General features: G+C 44.1%; 1 protein-coding gene across 2 annotated transcripts in view; it reads left to right on the top strand.

The window, feature by feature from the left end:
• The window catches only part of ehbp1 (EH domain binding protein 1), a 256,601-nt gene that overhangs the window by 87,884 nt on the left and 148,135 nt on the right, over positions 1-20,582 (top strand). For both annotated transcript variants that reach the window (XM_056292313.1, XM_056292312.1), the window contains exons 6-8: positions 6,261-6,442; positions 10,076-10,215; positions 18,908-19,048. In XM_056292313.1, coding sequence (XP_056148288.1) covers positions 6,261-6,442; positions 10,076-10,215; positions 18,908-19,048 — 463 coding nt within the window. The remainder of the gene's footprint in view (positions 1-6,260; positions 6,443-10,075; positions 10,216-18,907; positions 19,049-20,582) is intronic.

The following is a 20,582-nucleotide window of genomic DNA, read 5'->3' as shown; positions in this document are numbered from 1 at the left end:
TTGATGCATTTGGAAAATTCATTCATAAAGTATCTCCATGCGCTATTAGCTTCGTATAATAGCCAGGGCGTAATCTGCGGAGAGATAAGAGGTGGAGAGGGACTTTTTCCCCCCTTCCTCTTCCTCTTCTCCTCCTAATACCCATTTTTTTGAGGGTGGTGGTGTTGTTAGTTGTTGTGAGGGTGTTTTGTTGTTATTTTCCCCAGCCGTCACAGAGAGGCTCAAATGTCAACGCGAAATGTCAAGTGGCAGCGTCTGTCTGTCGGTTGGTCGGCTGATGGGTCGGCACAACAGCAGCACTGGCCTCATACACCTGTTTCTCCTGAAGGCATTGTTCATTGTCTGTTTGGCTTGTTTCTTCTACTTCTTTTTTTTTTCTTTTTAAGAAAGTATTGTTTGGGAGGTCAGGATGGAGGAGAGAGCTAGTTGCAGACTGAGGGATGCAGAGGTGAGAGAAACAAAATGGAAGAATTAGGTGAAGTGCCTTGCTCAAGGGCACCAGGACAGTAATTACTATGGAAGGGAAGAGCTTATCTGATTCCTTGTCTATGTCTATGTCAGCCATCGTCAGATTCAAAACCAATGACTCTCTGTTCATGAGTCCGCGTTTTAAACCTTGAGGCAACTGACGCCCCCACATGGCATCGGATGGACTCAACCTTCGATCTCCTCAATGCAAAAACCCATAAACAAGAGCACTGTCACATCGATCCTTTTAGGTGTTTTGCCAACGCTCTGATATTATACAAAATGAAAGCTGCTATGAGGACTTTTTCACTGAGTTTTATCAGTCGCAGTTCAATGTTGACACCTCTATATGAGCGATATAATTCAATGTTGACACCTCTATATGAGCGATATAATTCAATGTTGACACCTCTATATGACCGATATAATTCAATGTTGACACCTCTATATGACCGATATAATTCTATGTTGACACCTCTATATGACCGATATAATTCAATGTTGACACCTCTATATGACCGATATAATTCAACGTTGATGCCTCTATATGAGCGATATAATTCAATGTTGATACCTCTATATGACGGATATAATTCAATGTTGACACCTCTATATGACCGATATAATTCAATGTTGATACCTCTATATGAGCGATATAATTCAATGTTGACACCTCTATATGACGATATAATTCAATGTTGATACCTCTATATGGCTGATATAATTCAATGTTGACACCTCTATATGACGATATAATTCAATGTTGATATCTCTATATGACCGATATAATTCAGTGTTGACACCTCTATATGAGCGATATAATTCAGTGTTGACACCTCTATATGACTGATATAATTCAATGTTGATACCTCTATATGAGCGATATAATTCAATGTTGACACCTCTATATGACCGATATAATTCAGTGTTTATACCTCTATATGACCGATATAATTCAGTGTTGATACCTCTATATGAGCGATATAATTCAATGTTGACACCTCTATATGACCGATATGATTCAATGTTGACACCTCTATATGACCGATATAATTCAATGTTGACACCTCTATATGACCGATATAATTCAATGTTGACGCCTCTATATGACCGATATAATTAAATGTTGATGCCTCTATATGACCGATATAATTCAGTGTTGACACCTCTATATGACCGATATAATTCAATGTTGATACCTCTATATGGCTGATATAATTCAATGTTGACACCTCTATATGACGATATAATTCAATGTTGATATCTCTATATGACCGATATAATTCAGTGTTGACACCTCTATATGAGCGATATAATTCAGTGTTGACACCTCTATATGACTGATATAATTCAATGTTGATACCTCTATATGAGCGATATAATTCAATGTTGACACCTCTATATGACCGATATAATTCAGTGTTTATACCTCTATATGACCGATATAATTCAGTGTTGATACCTCTATATGAGCGATATAATTCAATGTTGACACCTCTATATGACCGATATGATTCAATGTTGACACCTCTATATGACCGATATAATTCAATGTTGACACCTCTATATGACCGATATAATTCAATGTTGACGCCTCTATATGACCGATATAATTAAATGTTGATGCCTCTATATGACCGATATAATTCAGTGTTGACACCTCTATATGACCGATATAATTCAATGTTGACACCTCTATATGACCGATATAATTCAATGTTGACACCTCTATATGAGCGATATAAGTACATGAGACTGTCAGTGAGAAGACTGGATAATGGATGGAGGGATTCTGCATGCTTGTCTCTGGGTCAGATTCCCTGTGAAATGTGAAAGAAACAATTTACAGCACAGAGACAGGCTGCATAGCCACAATCAGAGGTAGATGACCTCATTGCTGTATATCTTGCAAACATGTATTTTTCTGAAACGCCACAACACCTCTGACTCCTCTCTTTAAAACAAACGCAGAAGCTACCAGAGGGTGAATGTAGAGCTTTGCGATATGAGACGACGCACGTGGGAAATGAAATGGTTCTTCTGTGAAACACTACCGCTTGTGTCCACTGAGGTGCGCAAATTTAACAAAAATCCAAAACTAGCAGCTTTAATGTGTGCCCCCCCCCCTTACCTATGTTTAAAATGTGGATGGTACAACTGACAGGACGCCAAAACAAATATTAATTTCAACATTTAATTTTTGTAACTTTATGTTTATTGCTAAAATGTTAATCCTGCTTGTTTTTGCAATAGTGAACATGAGTACGAGTCAAGATTCTGACTTGTGGATATTAACAATGATTTTATCACTTGGTCTGCATCTTCTGTCAGAATTCTGATTATTTTCCAAATTTGTGGGTGCTGACAGAATATTTCATGTGAAATGTTTTCTTTTACTTGTATTATTATGAAAATATTTACTCATGAAACTGAAGTTGACATGTATGTTTACACACAAGATTGTGAAAGTATATATATATTTATCATTACTGAACTATATATAGTCTACCAGTGGTGATGGTGGACCCATAGACTCATAGTCCTCTTGTCCCTGTTTGGCCTCTTCCTAGTTTCTCAGTGCATTAGCCTCCAAATAACTTTAACTGTGCACCGAGAAAAAGTTGTGTGTGTGTGTGTGCGTGTGCGTGTGTGTGTGTGTGTGTGTGTACACTAGAGAACACCCCGTGGTCCTCAGTGATAAGATTGAGATTGAGTTTACACCTAGAGCGAGAGTCTCAGAGGGGTGTGTGTGTGTGTGTGTGTGTACGTGTGCGTGCGTACGTGCGTGTGTGTGTGCACGCGTGCACATGAGAGAGAAGATGAAACATGAGAGAGAGAAAACATCCAGCAGCATATGACGTAAAGAGCCCGTATCGTCTTATCTCCTGTGAATGTGTGTATGCAGTGTACATGTACGTTTGCTCTGCAATAGTGCAGGGCAGAATGGAGCTAGCAAGCCTCCTTTGTTGGGCATTGTGCCCACGAGAGGCTGAATCCTCAGGGCATGATTCATAGCTGACACAGAAAGGGAGAGGGTATTTCCATTGATACATTGAGAGTGTATTTGTGTGTGTGTGTGTGTGTGCGTGTGCGTGTGCGTGCATGCGCGTGCATGCATGTGTTTGCGTGCATTTGTGCAGGCAACCAAAAGCTTTCATTTGAGTGTTTCCACATAACGAAATGGATACAAACTAGAAGAGAATATTATTGGCAGAGAGCGATGAAGAGAGAGGTGAGACTGAGGAAGAGACACAGGGAGAGGATGTGTTTTACAGCTGCTTGCTGCTTTCATTCCACACTGAAGGTTGTGTGTGTGTCTGTGTCTGTGTGTTTTATCTGCTGTTTGATCACCATGCTGGATTCAGATCTATTGACACACACACACTTCTTGTGCAGTGCAAAACACACAAACGAACTTCAGTGATATACATACTACATATCACTGAACCAGCATACTGAAGCGTGTTTTTCTTGTGCGAAATGAAAAACCAAAACAAAACAGAATCGGTTAAAAAACAGAGGCAGCAGACACAGCTTGCCTGCGGTGTCAACATAGCAAGGAGGATGAGAGGCGGTCTGCTAGCCGCTAACGACACGGTGCATCCGTACCCAGAGAGGCAGCAGACAAAACCTGTCACACAAAAGACTGGAAAGTCCCCAACTGTTCAGTTTCCCTATCTAGCCGTCCCTGACAAGGCACTGCGGCTGTTCTTATTTCACACACACACACACACACACACACACACAACGTCACTGATGGTAGAATTCTTATCAAGGGGTCTGTGGCATGTACCCAAATTCCAATTTGACTGCCCCTGGCCCAAAGCACCTCTCTGCCAGAAAACGTGCCTGTACTGAAGTTGAAACAGCTTGTGCATGGAGCTTTTTGATAGGGAATATCAGGAAGACTTCCACAATGGAATTTACAATGAGGAACAGTGAGCTTTCCCTGCTTTCAGCCCGTTTTGGATTCATCTGCTGGTTTTGATAACTAGATGCTTCACATGGGGGTGCACAATGATGGATGCAAAAATGTGTCTCTGCAAGGCTACTGGCTATGTCCACCTCCTGAGAGCCTAGCTCTAGTTCCAGACTTTTCTCTCACCTGGTCCCAAAATGGTAGACTTCACTCACGTCTTCCATCAGGGCTACTGCCATTCTGACACTATTCAATTTCGCAGATGAACAACAAATAATGTTGTGACTGCGCTCATTCATTTAATTCACCAGTTTTTCAAATACTGGACGAAAACATAAGGTACCCCCATATTTAGATTGAATAGAGACATCTCTCTAAATTGATATAAAACCAGTAATTTAATATTGCTTTCTTTCCACTGACTTCTATCATTGCTGTCTTCCATCTTTTTCTGGTTTTGGTCAGGCCGCTGAACTGTACATTAAAAGATATTAATACAGCGTCCGGGCAGCATGGTGGTCTATTCCGTTGCCTACCAACACGGGATCGCCGGTTCAAATCCCCATGTTACCTCCGGCTTGGTCGGGCGTCTCTACAGACACAATTGACCGTGTCTGCAGGTGGGAAGCCGGATGTGGGTATGTGTCCTGGTCACTGCAGTAGTGCCTCCTGTGGTTGGTCAGGGCGCCTGTTCAGGGAGGAGGGGGAACTGGGGGGAATAGCGTGATCCTCCCACGTGCTACGTCCCCCCTGGCAAAACCCCTCACTGTCAGGTGAAAAGAAGCGGCTGTTGACTCCACATGTATCGGAGGAGGCATGTGGTAGTCTGCAGCCCTCCCCGGATCGGCAGAGGGGATGGAGCAGCGACCGGGACGGCTCGGAAGAGTGGGGTAATTAGCCGGACACAATTGGAGAGAAAAAGGGGGGAAACCCCCCCTCCCAAAAAGAGATATTAATACTACTAAGTTCTGATTTTACTACTCAGACTTCAGTCGCATGGCCGCATATCAGATAGTATGTGTGGTTGACCTACCACCATATGGAAGTGGCCCAAATCAGGATTGAAAAGGAATGCTTATTTTTGTTTTTAAGTATTCACACTATAAAAATATCCAATATGCCTTTGTGAACTCAGATTTTCATTTGGATTCTGTTGGATTGGATTGGATTGAGCAGGCACATTATTTCCTAAAATCCTTTCTCTCTTTTGCCAACTTAATTATTCTACTTTTGCTGGGTTGCGTTACATTCTAATGTGTTTCATTTCAGCAACTCAACAAACCAAATTCCTTGTACTCGCAAGCTATCTTGTAATTAAGTCAGGGTCAACTTCTGAATTTCTATGGCCATTAATTTTAGAAACTTTTGCTACTGCTTATTTAAACAAAACTAACTATGTATGCGGAGCCTTACTAAACCCTCCCAATTGGTTCTTTAATAGATGATGTTAAACTGTGGACAAAAACAATGAGACAAAACCGGTGGGATTGCCTCACGAGTTGAGACTTTATCTCTTCTCACCCTCTATATTACATCCTCCAGCTTCTCCCTAACACTCTTATTTATTCCATTTTATACGCCCCCGTTGTCCCCTCTTTCTCCCCTGAACCCCTCTGCTTCCTTTATTTTCTAATCCAGCCCTCTTACCTCATTTTATATCTCTTCTCGCAACCTCCCCTGCTTCTCTTTCTCTATCTCTGTCTTTATCTCTTCTATTAGTACACATTATTCATGCAGAAAACACTTTTAATTCAGAGTGGCTCCCCAGTGCAAGCTCCTACACATGCACACATTGCCTCTGAAGGAATGTTACTGTACTAACATGTTATCTCTTTGACCATGTCTGTCTGTCTCCCCCCCTCTCTCTCAACAGGAGTCTCCGTCAGGGCGGAGAAAGGCCCTGGCCACCAGCAGTATAAACATGAAGCAATATGCCAGTCCCATGCCTACACAGACAGACGTCAAGCTGAAATTCAAGCCCCTCTCCAAGAAGGTGGTGTCAGCTACGTTGCAGTTTTCCCTATCCTGCATCTTCCTCCGTGAGGGCAAGGCCACGTAAGTCAACATCACTGGGATGGGGGTGGGGGTGGGGGTGTGGCATGGTGGTCTATTCCATTGCCTACCAACACAGAGATTGCTGGTTTGAATCCCCGTGTTGCTTAGTCAGGCATCCCTACAAACACAATTTGCTGTGTCTGTGGGTGGGAAGCTGGATGTGGGTATATGTCCTGGTCGCTGCACTAGTGCCTCCTCTTGTCGGTTGGGGCGCCTGTTTGGGGGGGAGGGGGAACTGGGGCGAATAGTGCGATCCTCCCACGCGCTATGTCCCCCTGGCGAAACTCCTCACTGTCAGGTGAAAAGATGCGGCTGGCAATGCCACATGTATCGGAGGAGGCATGTAGTAGTCTGCAGCCCTCCCTGGATCGGCAGAGGGGGTGGAACAGCGACTGGGATGGCTCAAAAGAGTGGGGTAATTGGCAGGGTAGGAGGAAAGGGGGGGGGATCACTGGGATGGGGTGGGATCACTCCCACACTGCAGCTTTCAGAAATGTGAACACGGAGTCCTTGGCTAAATAATAATTAATATAGTGTGTTTTATATAATGCTCTTTTCATTTAAGAGTATTTCCAAAATGCTACATCTTCAGTGCACTTTAAAAATGAAGCAAAGCAAAACAAAACTGACTAAGAGACTTGGAATAGGTAGGATTGGAGTCGGGTTGGAGTTAACAGACTTGGCATGGAGTAGCAACTACGGAAGTATCGCTAGCCTTCATGTATGGGAACAATCAGCTCACTTAAATCATGCCTAAGACAAGTGAGATTTCTCGGCTGAAAGTATGCATTGTGGGGGTGTCCGGGTAGCATAGCAATCTATTCCGTTGCCTACCAACAAGGGGATCGCCGGTTCAAATCCCCGTGCACCTACGGCTTGGTCGGGCATCCCTACAGACACAGTTAACCGTGTCTGTGGGTAGGAAGCCAGATGTGGGCACGTGTCCTGGTCACTGCACTAGCACCTCCTCTGGTAGCTTGGGGCACCTGTTCAGGGGGAATTGGGGGGAATAGCGTGATGCTCCCACGCACTAGGTCCCCCTGGTGAAACTCCTCACTGTCAGGTGAAAAGAAGTGGCTGGCGACTCCACGTGTATCAGAGGAGGCATGTGGTAGTCTGCAGCCCCCCCCAGATCGGCACAGGGGGTGGAACAGCGACTGGGATGGCTCGGAAGAGTGGGGTAATTGGACAGGTACAATTGGGGAGAAAAAGGGGGGGGGGAAATCCACAAAAAAATAGAAAGTATACATTTAGAATTTGGTCGTCTTGCTGCGCAACAAGATGGCTGGTAGTCGTTTTACCTCATTATTTATTTAGCCTGGGTACTGTGCACAATAACACTGTAGCGCTTTGTGTTGCTGCTGTTGCTCATTAGAGACCTAAATTGCTGAACAGTCAGTGTGTTCCTTCAATGGAAATAGCTTTTGGTAAGTTTCATATTACAATGGAAATGTCACCCTGTTCTTGGACAGGGTGACATCTCTGTATTCCTCCATCCACAGCTTTCTGAAAAGGGTGCTATAGTCCACTTCATATAGTCACTTAAATAGAGAAGTATCAGCCAACCAAGCACAGTTATTATGGAAATTACAGTGAGGGAAAGTTGAATAAACTGGGGAAAAAAGCCGTAAGATCGCTTCTAGATTACAAAACAAAAACTGCCCGTTTCATGTCTTCTCCAGTCATAAGGTATTTGAAGAAAACGAGGGTTTAAGTTTTTGTTGGGAGTTTGTGAGAACTATGGCTGACGCGATGTTGACCTCGTCCTTCTGTGGAAGCTAATCTCTGTCGGCTGATGGCAACAGCAGAGTGCTAGTGATTCATATTTTCTTTGTGCTAGAAATATATTCACACACACACACCCGCAAGCACATTCACACACTGAGCTCTCACCTATTCCACACCAACAGACATGTATCACACACACACACACACACACACACACACTCACTCAGTAATTGCAATTTGTTAGTCATTCTTACATATCATTCTGGTAACACCACCTTTTATTTACACACAAATGCGTGGGTGTGCGTTCAGTCACTTATGGTCTTTGCAGTTTGTGATGCAGTTTCACACATTCCTCTTCAGCTTTCAGTCAAACACACAGGCACAGACACACAGGCCGCCGAATAGCAGACGCAGCGAGGCCTTTGTTGTACTGCGGACAGCGGGTCGTTGGCGCGTGACCCTTGTTAACCCTTTGGGGAATGATGTCGACCACACACAAACAAACTCCATCACACCCAGTTCAAATGAGCCTCCAGGCCGGCGGGAAACACCAAACACAAAGAACAGAAAGGAGAATGCCACAATTAGGATAGAGGGAGAGAGGGATGAAATGGATGGAATGAAGAGGGGAGGGAGGAAGGGGTGGGGGAGAGAGATAGAAGTCAGAGTGACAGACTGCACAAAGCATGGGAAATAATATAAAATGAAGGACTGGGCTAGGATACCAGATGAAATGAAGGAATTAATGGAGGGATGGGGAAAAGAGGCAGGAGAGATGTGCAGAATAGTTCAGAGTTTGTCGCAGTTATGACTGGAGGAGGATAGAGGTGTGAAGTGAAGAATTGGAGGGTAAGATGGAAAGGGGTGATGATGGGGGGGGGGGCAGCAGTAATCCCGTAGTGTGATCTAGGTAGTGGTGGCTGTAGTGTTGAGACCCTCAGGTTGGGTAACGTGCAGCTTCTGTCTGCCTGGAGATGCATTGAAAATAAAATGTTATTGTTTCATACATACCCACTCTCACTCTTTCTTACATGTTGAAATTTATGATATGATTTCCTTCCATCATTAAAAGGGAGCTGTCCTGGTGGTTCAGCTGGATAAGTGTGAACAACGTAGACTCGGGCCTGGACACCTGTCTCATGGGTTCAGGTCCAACTCAGGATCTTAGTTGCATTTCTTCACTGTTCCACTTTACCCTAAATTTCTGGTTTCTCTTCACTCTACCCTCTAATAAAGGTTAACATAACAAAAAGTTCCTCCAAAAATTTCAAATTTAAGTTTTGGCGGCATGGTGGCGCAGTGGTTAGCGTGGTCACCTCACAGCAAGAAGATCCTGGGTTCGAGCCCCGGGGTAGTCCAACCTTGGGGGTCATCCTGGGTCGTCCTCTGTGTGGAGTTTGCATGTTCTCTCCGTGTCTGTGTGGGTTTCCTCCAGGTGCTCCGGTTTCCTCCCACAGTCCACAGACATGTCGGCCGTACTAAATTGTCCCTAGGTGCGTGCGTGCGTGCGTGCGTGCGTGCGTGCGTGCGTGCGCGCGCGCGCGCGCTCACCCTGTGAGGGCCTGGCGGCCTGTCCAGGGTGTCTCCCCGCCTGCTACCCAGTGACTGCTGGGATGGGCCCCAGCATCCCCGCAACCCTGAGAGCAGGTTAAGCAGTTTGGATAATGGATGGATGGAAGTTTTGGCCTGTTTGGTGCATTGTCTTGATAGTAGTAAGGCCTCCATGCAAGTTTGTTTTACCGTTTACATTTTGACTGCGTCTTCATCTGGGGGCTGGTTGTGTGATTTTGTGTACGCGTGTGTATGTATGGGTGGGTTTGTGTGTGGGCTGGTTGGCTTACTTGGTGTGTGTGTGTGTGTGTGTGTGTGTGTGTGTGTGTGTTTTGACGGGTTGGATGCCAGTGATGAGGACATGCAGAGCCTGGCCAGTCTGATGAGCATGAAGCAAGCTGACATCGGTAACCTGGATGACTTTGAGGAGGAAAATGAGGAGGATGAGGAGAACAGGGTCAACCAGGAGGAGAAGGCTGCCAAAATCACAGGTAAGAAACAAAAAACACGCTCACTGTTGTTTAATTCACCCAATAATTAATGAAATTTATAAAAATATCTTGCACTAATTGGCTTTCATAACTTGCATGATGCCTCTAATATTACTTTTGATGTATGACTTCAACGTCCACTTCATGAATTGGCCGTTAAACCTGGCTAGTTGTTCATTTGGGAGCTCAAGTTCAGTTCTAACACTGACTAGTAACAGTGCGATGACTTTAAAGCAGCAACCATGTGATCTGTATTTTGGGGGCAAGTTAAAACTCTTGCTGAAAGTTTCTGGATAACCGCCAAATGCTTGGCTTCATATCAATCATCTGTGAGGGTTACGACTGTCAGGCAAGAGACATAGGATATGACTGGTATATTATTTTGCCTTGGCTCAGAGAGACATCTGGGCACATGTTGTCCTTGGTCACCTTGTTTTTCTTGTGAAGTGAAAATTGTCCACAATAGAACTTACGGCAACTTCATCAGTCTGCGGCCAGGCACAGGTTCGCCAAGTCTCACCTATTTGTGTGTTATAAATGCTGTATTCAACAATAGGCGATCGAAACAAGTGCCTTCATTGGGCAGGAGCAAAGCATTATGGCTGCTGGTGGTCTGAACACAGAGTAGCAAACAGAAACACGTCACAATCAGGATTTTAAATTGTCCATGAGGAAATTGCTTGTAAATTGTAGTTTGTGGCTTCTGATTTCTTTTTTAAACCAACCATCTTTAGGGGAGATGAGGTCAGTTCGATGGTGCAATGCTGAAAGTAGCTGAAAATGTTCCACATTCTGTGCGGACTCTGATGCGTGGATAAAAATTATCAATTCCTGTCCTTGACTCAATTAAAGTTTTGATATCCATTTTGCTTCTTATATTATTTTTGACTTTAATGTTCATTTAACTAATGGACTGTTTGACGTGGGCTGTAAGCCTCCAGGCACTTGGTTAATATCAACACAGGCAGCCAAGACAAGAATGACCCTGACCCAGGCCTAAAGTATTGGGCGTCGACTTCGCTTCTTTCTTGGTTTCTTTGGCTTTTTCTTCTTTTTTTTTGTGTCGTGTGTGTATGTGTGTGTGTGAGAGGGGATGGAACAGAATGGGAGAGAGCGAGAGAGCTTTGAAAATATAAGCTTTATTTGCAGGGCTGCCTTACTTTCCCAGGTCTAGATATTACTTTGCTTTTTCCCTCTGCTTTGTCCTCAACCCTCCCCAGAGCCCTCCATCCTTTATTCTTTTCTCTCTCCTTCTTCCTCATGTTGTTGGACTAATGGACCAGTGGTGGTTTGACCCCCATCCCCATTGCAAACAACACATGCTATGGTCTAATATGTAAGCCCCGCAGTGCGCTACTTTGCTTAATCCAACCTCTCAAAGCAAAGGGTCTTCACGTTAAGCTTCATGTCTCCCCTCCATTCTATCCCCTCGCTTGCCTTTCCTCTCATCTATATGTATGTACATCGAGCACCCACAGAGACGCTCCACTTGTCATATGCAACATGAGCATCTTCACATCAAAGCCCAGTCAAGCTGTCTAAACACGCCATGCACTTATATCCTCACACAGGATGACACCTACCCAGCAAGCCAGCTACCTACCCTTGGTGCAGCGTTACTATGCTAAAAGCTAAGCTAACCAGTGTGTGAGATGAACTTTTTTTTCTTTTTCTTTTTCTCTGGACTTTACATCACCAGTCTTCAACTTGTCAGTTGGAACCATGTGTGAAGGTTTTTATTTGATCCAATCTTTACACTAGCTGGATTCACTGATTAGCAAACGTGTAAATGACAAGTAGGGGCCCTAATGAAGTCAAATGGTGTCATCTCTGGTTGGAATGACAATCCCTGTACACATGGCTCTCCATGGCCCATGCCTGGAGAGAAGTGCTTTACATATATGTGCCTGTAAAGCCCCTTAACATATGTGCTGGATGTATGTGTACATACAGTGCATCCGGAAAGTATTCACACCCCTTCACTTTCCCCACATTTTGTTATGTTACAGCCTTATTCCAAAATGGATTAGATTCATTTTTTTCTTATCAATCTACACACAATACCCCATAATGACAAAGTGAAAAAGGTTTTGTAGAAATTTTTACAAATTTATTAAAAATAAAAAACTGAAATATTGCATGTACATAAGTATTCACACCCTTTACTCAGTACTTGGTTGAGGCACCCTTGGCAGCGATTAAAGCCTCAAGTCTTCTTGGGTATGAAGCTACAAGCTTGGCACACCTATATTTGGGGTATTTCTCCCATTCTTCTCTGCAGATCCTCTCGAGCTCTGTAAGGTTAGATGGGGAGCGTCGCTGCACAGCTATTTTCAGGTCTTTCCGGAGATGTTCAATGGGGTTCAAGTCTGGGCTCTGGCTGGGCCACTCAAGGACATTCACAGACTTGTCCCGAAGCCACTCCTTCGTTGTCTTGGCTGTATGCTTAGGGTCATTGTCGTGTTGAAAGGTAAACCTTCGTCCCAGTCTGAGGTCCTGAGCGCTCTGGAGCAGGTTTTCAACAAGGATCTCTCTGTACTTTGCTCCATTCATCTGTCCCTCGATCCTGACTAGTCTCCCAGTTCCTGCCGCTGAAGAACATCCCCACAGCATGATGCTGCCACCACCATGCTTCACTGTAGGGATGGTATTAGCAAGGTGATGAGAGGTGCCTGGTTTCCTCCAGACGTGACGTTTGGCATTCAGGCCAAAGAGTTCAATCTTGGTTTCATCAGACCAGAGAATCTTGTTTCTCATGGTCTGAGAGTCCTTTAGGTGCTTTCTGGCAAACTCTAAGTGGGCTGTCATGTGCCTTTTACTGAGCAGAGGCTTCCGTCTGGCCACTCTACCATAAAGGCCTGATTGGTGGAGTGCTGCAGAGATGGTTGTCCTTCTGGAAGGTTCTCCCATCTCCACAGAGGAACGCTGGAGCTCTGCCAGAGTGACCATCGGGTTCTTGGTCACCTCCCTGACCAAGGCCCTTCTCCCCCGGTTGCTCAGTTTGGCTGGGCGGCCAACTCTAGGAAGAATCCTTGTGGATCCAAACTTCTTCCATTTATGAATGATGGAGACCACTGTGCTCATCGGGACCTTCAAAGCTGGAGAAAAATTTCTGTACCCTTCCCTAGATCTGTGCCTCGATACAATCCTGTCTCGGAGGTCCAGAGACAATTCCTTTGACTTCATGGCTTGGTTTCTGCTCTGACATGCACTTTCAACAGTGGGACCTTATATAGACAGGTGTGTGCCTTTCCAAATCATGTCCAATCATTTGAATTTACTACAGGTGGACTCCAATCAAGATGTAGAAACATCTCAAGGATGATCAGTGGAAACAGGATGAACCTGAGCTCAATTTTGAGTGTCATAGCAAAGGGTATGAATACTTATGTACATGCAATATTTCAGTTTTTTATTTTTAATAAATTTGCAAAAAATTTCTACAAAACCTTTTTCACTTTATCATTATGGGGTATTGTGTGTAGATTGATGAGAAAAAAAAGGAATTTAATCCATTTTGGAATAAGGCTGTAACATAACAAAATGTGGGGAAAGTGAAGGGGTGTGAATACTTTCCGGATGCACTGTATGTGTGGTTTTGTGTGCGTATATTCTCAGGTGCTAGTTGTATGTATATTGGTTGGGGAGATGGAAGAATAGAGTGAATGAGTCTATGCATATATGCAGTCAAGACGATATAAAAATATATATGCTCAGTGACGGGGAAAATAGAAACCCCTGTTCAGTACTGCATTGGACCACCTGATAACAGTCCTGTGGTGTCCTTGTGTGAAAGCTGACCGTGCAGACATCAATCTTAAATGTGTTCAATGGGATTGATATCAGGGGATTGTGGTGGTGACCTCATTTACGTCATTTCAACTGAATGTTCCTGGAACATTCCTGGACAATTCTTGCACTATGACAGAGAGTACTATCTTGTTTAAAGTACCCATCCCCTTGGGGGATATATGATGGCCATGAATGGAAGAACCTGATCTGCTACAATGTTAAGGTATTCTCTGGCATCACGTCGTCAGTCTTCAGGTATTAATGGACCTGTTGTATGCCAGCTGAATGCCTGTATAGTTGTAACCACGTGTGATGGGTTCATTGCCTCGTGTTGTTTGCGCCACACCCTGTGTCTACCATTGTGGTGGTCCAGTTGGAAATGGGATTCAAAAGACCAGACAACCTTTTTCCTGTCATCAACAGTCCAGTGCTGATGAATTTACTTGACTCACTGGACTATTTTGTCCTTATTTGTTGAGCACTTTCCCTACCATTGTGTTTCTTTTAACAAAGTTATAGATATATGTGTGTGTGTGTGTGTGTGTGTGTGTGTATATATATATATATATTTATATATACAGATGGTGGTCTGAACACAGAAACAGGTTTGTACTGCTATGTACAAGCCCCAATTCCAATGAAGTTGGGACATTGTGTAAAATGTAAATAAAAACAGAATACAATGATTTGCAAATCCTTTTCGACCTATATTCAATTGAATACACTACAAAGACAAGATATTTAATGTTGAAACTGATAAACTTTATTGGGGTTTTTTTTGTAAATTTTCACTCGTTTTGAATTTGTTGCCTGCAACACGTTCCAAAAAAGCTGGGACAGGGGCATGTTTACCACTGTGTTACATCACCTTTCCTTTTAACAACACTCAATAAGCGTTTGGGAACTGAGGACACTAATTGTTGAAGCTTTGTAGGTGGAATTCTTTCCCATTCTTGCTTGATGTACGACTTCAATTGCTCAACAGTCCGGGGTCTCTGTTGTCGTATTTTGCACTTCATAATGCGCCACACATTTTCAATGGGAGACAGGTCTGGACTGCAGGCAGGCCAGTCCAGTACCCGCACTCTTTTACTACGAAGCCCCGCTGTTGTAACACGTGCAGAATGTGGCTTGGCATTGTCTTGCTGAAATAAGCATGGACATCCCTGAAAAAGACGTCGCTTGGATGGCAGCATATGTTGCTCCAAAACCCATATGTACCTTTCAGCATTAATGGTGCCTTCACAGATGTGCAAGTTACCCATGATGCCATGGGCACTAACACACCCCCATACCATCACAGATGCTGGCTTTTGAACTTTGCGCTGATAACAATCTGGATGGTCCTTTTCCTCTTTAGCCCGGAGGACACGACATCCATGATTTCCAAAAACAATTTGAAATGTGGACTCGTCAGACCACAGCACACTTTTCCACTTTGCGTCAGTCCATCTCAGATGAGCTCGGGCCCAGAGAAGCCGGCGGCATTTCTGGGTGTTGTTGATATATGGCTTTCGCTTTGCATGGTAGAGTTTTAACTTGCACTTGTAGATGTAGCGACGAACTGTGTTAACTGACGATAGTTTTCCGAAGTGTTCCTGAGCCCACGTGGTAATATCCTTTACAGAATGATGTCGGTTTTTAATGCAGTGCCGCCTGAGGGATCGAAGGTCACGGGCATTCAGTGTTGGTTTTCGGCCTTGCCGCTTACGTGCAGAGATTTCTCCGTATTCTGTGAATCTTTTGATGATATTATGGACTGTAGATGATGAAATCCCTAAATTCCTTGCAATTGTGTGTTGAGAAACGTTGTTCTTAAACCGTTGGACTATTTGCTCACACAGTTGTTCACAAAGTGGTGACCCTCACCCCATCCTTGCTTGTGAACGACTGAGCCTTTCGGGGATGCTCCTTTTATACCTAATCATGACACTCACCTGTTTCCAATTAACCTGTTCACCTGTGGAATGTTCCAAACAGGTGTTTTTTGAGCATTCCTCAACTTTCCCAGTCTTTTGTTGCCCCTGTCCCAGCTTCTTTGGAACGTGTTGCAGGCATCAAATTCAAAATGAGTGAATATTTGCAAAAAACAATAAAGTTTATCAGTTTGAACATTAAATATCTTGTCTTTGTAATGTATTCAATTGAATATAGGTGGAAAAGAATTTGCAGATCATTGTATTCTGTTTTTATTCACATTTTACACAACGTCCCAACTTCATTGGAATTGGGGTTTGTATTAAAACTTTTTTTCCCTGCATCTGTATTGATATTCCGCTCCTCATTAGTTGAGCATTTCTATCAACACCATTGACGGTTTCAAAAAAAAAAAGCTATACATACATACATACATATATATCTATACATCTATATCTATCTATCTATCTATCTATCTATCTATCTATCTATCTATCTATCTATCTATCTATCTATCTATCTATCTATCTATGAGTGTGTGTGTGTATACATATATATGTATTTGTGTGTGTGTGAGAGAGAGAGAGTACTATTATGTGTGTGTGTGTGTGTGTGTGTGTGTGTGTGTGTGTGTGTGTGTGTGTGTGTAGCTAACCAACCAGCAATTTACTGCACTCATACAAGGTATTAATGCTATAATTAGCCAAAACCCAAACATGCCTTCTCACACCAACATGCCCTCTCACATACGTTTATATGTACTTACACAAACTCATGAATGTGTGCCAACTCTGTGTGTGTGTTTAGCTTGTGTTCAGCTGAAAGCACATGTGCATATGCATATGTATGTGTATGTATATTATGTGTATGTATATAGCCATGCATGTCTCTTTTGGGTGTGTTATTTTGCTGTGCTGACTCCTGTTCTTCCTTGGTTTCCTCCTGTGTGGCCCTGTCGTTTACAGAGATAGTAAACCAGTTGAATGCCCTCAGCTGCTTTCATGGGGATGATGATGATGAGGATGGTGGCGGTGTCCATAAGCGAGCACGCAAAGCGCCCGCTAAGCCTGCCGCTTCCTCTCAAGGTCTCATTTTCACCTTTCTCTCATCTCTCTTTTCCACATTTTCTCTGTACTCGTCCACTGCTGATACCTCAGTCTGTCTGTTTCCTTCTTCCCCTTTTTTCCCACCTGTTTATAAACTTTGTACTGTATGACTGTCAATTTTTCCTCTCAATCCCTCTCTCTCTCTCACTTTCTTGGTTTCTGTCTCCTACTTTGACTTTCTCTGACTCTTGTCCATCTCTTGTGCTCTCTCTCTCTCTCTCTCTCTCTCTCTCTCTCTCTCTCTCTCTCTCTCTCTCTCTCTCTCTCTCTCTCTCTCTCTCTCTATCTCTCTCTCACTGAGACATTGGTGTTGTGATCGTGCTGTGGTTATGTTGTCTCACAGTTCATCGTTGGCCACGTGGTGATGTGTTGTCCAGGGTGATGCTGTTGTTGTACACATTGGTTGGTTTTCATCCATTTTGGTTCCTATTTTCCTCTCTTTGGTTTTGTCCATGTCTACATTTTCTGCAATTGGTAGTGAACCAAGCAAGGTAAATATTAACCGCCTGTCAAGTGGTAACCCTTGATCTTAAGAAGGAAAAAAGTCCTGTAAAGACTGATCAATTTCAATTTGACAGCAGTGTTCTCAGAGTAACTCGTTTGAGTCTGGGTTCATAAGATCACGAAACCTTTTTCAAAACAGTGGCCAGGCCGATGGCTTTACTTATTCTGACAGAAAAGGAAAAGTTCTTTTGGCTGGACCCCAAAGTAGAGGGGGTCCCATGGAGAGGCACCATGTCAGATACACCTGGGATTTGGGCTGTAAAATGTCTTTTCAAATTGGCAACAACATTCCGAGCTGTTCATGTGGATAGGGAATGATATTAGCTTCTATCACAAATGAAACTTCTTTTTTTCCCACATGAACTAAGGAGGTTTCATGTTGCAGCCACGTAGTCAACGACAGTTGTTACTGGAGAGTATGAAAGGAGAGAGCTAATTCAGGTCTCCCAGGCAACTCCCCGGGATAAACGTCTCATATTGTGGAAAAAGCAAAAACCAGCTCCCTGTGTGCACAGACACACCACATGCACACACTCCTCTTGCACTTGTAATGACCTAATATGGGATATGAATGCTGTAAGTTAAAAGGCAAGGAAAATGCCATTGCTCTTATCAGCTCCAACTGCTTCACATGGACACAGTATATATAGACCTAGGCGCACACAAGCACACATGCACACTTTACAACCCACAACAACTTAACATAGACACAATTTATGTAGATGCACATATTCACATGCGACTCACATGTCACCTACAGCCACTTAAGACACTCTTAACGCATAAACACACACTTCTCATCACCCACAATAAGTTGACATACACGGTAGGTACAGGGTCATGCACTCACACTCAGAAATACACTTGCACATACATACACACCATTCAGATGTGGTGCTCAGCTGCAACTCTTGGAAATCTCTCGCACACAAACACAAGGCCTGGCAACGGCCAGCAACGGTGCGGATGATAAAGATGAATTGGGCAGTCTCAGACTCTCAAACCAGGCTCTCCATAGCAACTCCATACTGCCCCTGTCGTCTCCCGTGGTTACCACATAAATCTTCCCAGAATGCCACTGTCCTACATGCACCGAAGCGGGCCGAGTTTGCAGTGGAGCGTATGGAGCTTTAGCAAAGCGTGTCTTGGGATGTAGGAATACTGATGCGAGACTAAAGAAGTCTATCTCTGTGGTTCACTCCAAAGAGCGGGTTTTACTACATTTTTTTTTGTGGGTCTTTATATTCATTTCAGTTCAGTTTAATTCTCTTTGTGTTCAGTCGATGTTATTCAGCCAGTTATCCTTAAAGGCATTAATTTTTTTTCCGGTGATGTTTATCTTTGTTGCTCTATTTTGGAAATCGTGGCAACAGAGCTGATCAGCAAACTGAACTTCCTTGAGGACGAGGATCCGGACACGCCCCCTGCCATGAGTACCAATCCCTTCGAAGAGCCCGACGACGACCCTCACGACCCTAACCACCTCAACCCATTTGGTGACCCTGATGAGGAAGGTATGGGAGATACTTGCACCACATCAATTTATTAACTGCTTCCAGACTTCTTAGCCACACGGTGAAGTTTTACACGTTGTGATTTAGGTAATTTGTCCTTATCATTTGTAGTAAGTTGTTATTCATGTTAAGCACTGTAAGCCTGTTGTACTTGGCAAATCCTAAGCATCAGTGGCTCTAACTGCATCACAGTTTAATGGGGTGCTGCCTGAAAATGGCACACTGTCAGCATGGCCAAAACGCGGATAAATAGTTAGAACGGTCAAACAGTGGAAGCTGAGAATGACTGCCTGTGACAAAATGTGGTCTCCGTGGGGCGTCCGGGTAGCATAGCGGTCTATTCCGTTGCCTACCAACACGGGGCACACCAGTTCGAATCCCTGTGTTACCTCCGGCTTGATCGGGCATCCCTACAGACACAATTGGCCGTGTCTGCGGGTGGGAAGCCGGTTGTGGGTATGTGTCCTGGTCGGTGCACTAACGCCTTCTCTGGTCAGTCAGGGCGCCTGTTCCGGGGGGAGAGGGAACTGGGGGGAATAGCATGATCCTCCCATGTGCTACGTCCCCCTGGGGAAACTCCTCACTGTCAGGTGAAAAGAAGCGGCTGGCGACTCCACATGTATCGGAGGAGACATGTGGTAGTCTGCAGCCCTCCCCGGATCAGCAGAGGGGGTGGAGTAGAGATTGAGATGGCACAAGCGGGGTGATTGGCCAGGTACAATTGGGGAGAAAATGGGTGGGGGGGAATTGTAGTCTCCATCGATGTGCCAGTGAGAACCAGCTGCCATTAGTATAAAGGTTTTCTTTTTAACCACACTCTGCTTACCCGATTTCACGGGTGAAATCTAGGGTGTCTCCGCCCTGTGATGCCTGGCGGCCTGTCCAGCGTGTCTCCCCGCCTGCTGCGCAATGACTGCTGGAATATGCTCCAGCATCCCCGCGACCCTGAGAGCAGGATACGCGGTTCAGAGAATGGATGGGTTAAAGTCCTTCCACCCGGTCATAATCAACTAGTGTAGTGTTTGGTTGGAGTAAAGGCAAGGGCACTCACTGCCCTTTATGACGCATAGTTTGAAAACACTGCCATAGATCTTGAAGCAATTACTGTTAACACTACATCAGAAAAGAGTCACTTGGATTAAACATGGATGGAAGTTGTAGCTGATCAGACTTCTTTGTGACAGAGACAGTCACTTGATTGACAGTGGTTGTCATTTTAGATTCCACTCTTTGATCTAATATCAAAGTGTGCCTGTGGGAACAATGACAAGATCAGGGGTTGTTCTTTTTTTTAAGAGGGTTGTCAGTGAAGGGGAAACTAAAACAAGTTCAGTGTTCCAGAGCAGCACGCATGCCATCGCTGCACATCTAGTCATGTGTAGTAAAACAAGTACTCCATGTGTGTGTGTGTATGTGTGTGTGTGTGTGTGTGTGTGTGTGTGTGTGTGTGTTTAAGATTGTGAGTGCGTTCCCTGTTAGGCAGACAGCTGAACCAATATTTACCCACTCCTCTGACCACCTGAGTGGCCAGGTG

The sequence above is a fragment of the Lampris incognitus genome, chromosome 13 (genome assembly GCF_029633865.1).
Source record: "Lampris incognitus isolate fLamInc1 chromosome 13, fLamInc1.hap2, whole genome shotgun sequence".
NCBI lineage: Eukaryota > Metazoa > Chordata > Actinopteri > Lampriformes > Lampridae > Lampris > Lampris incognitus.
The sequence above is the reverse complement of the archived record's forward strand: the minus strand, read 5'-3'. Positions and strand labels throughout refer to the sequence as shown.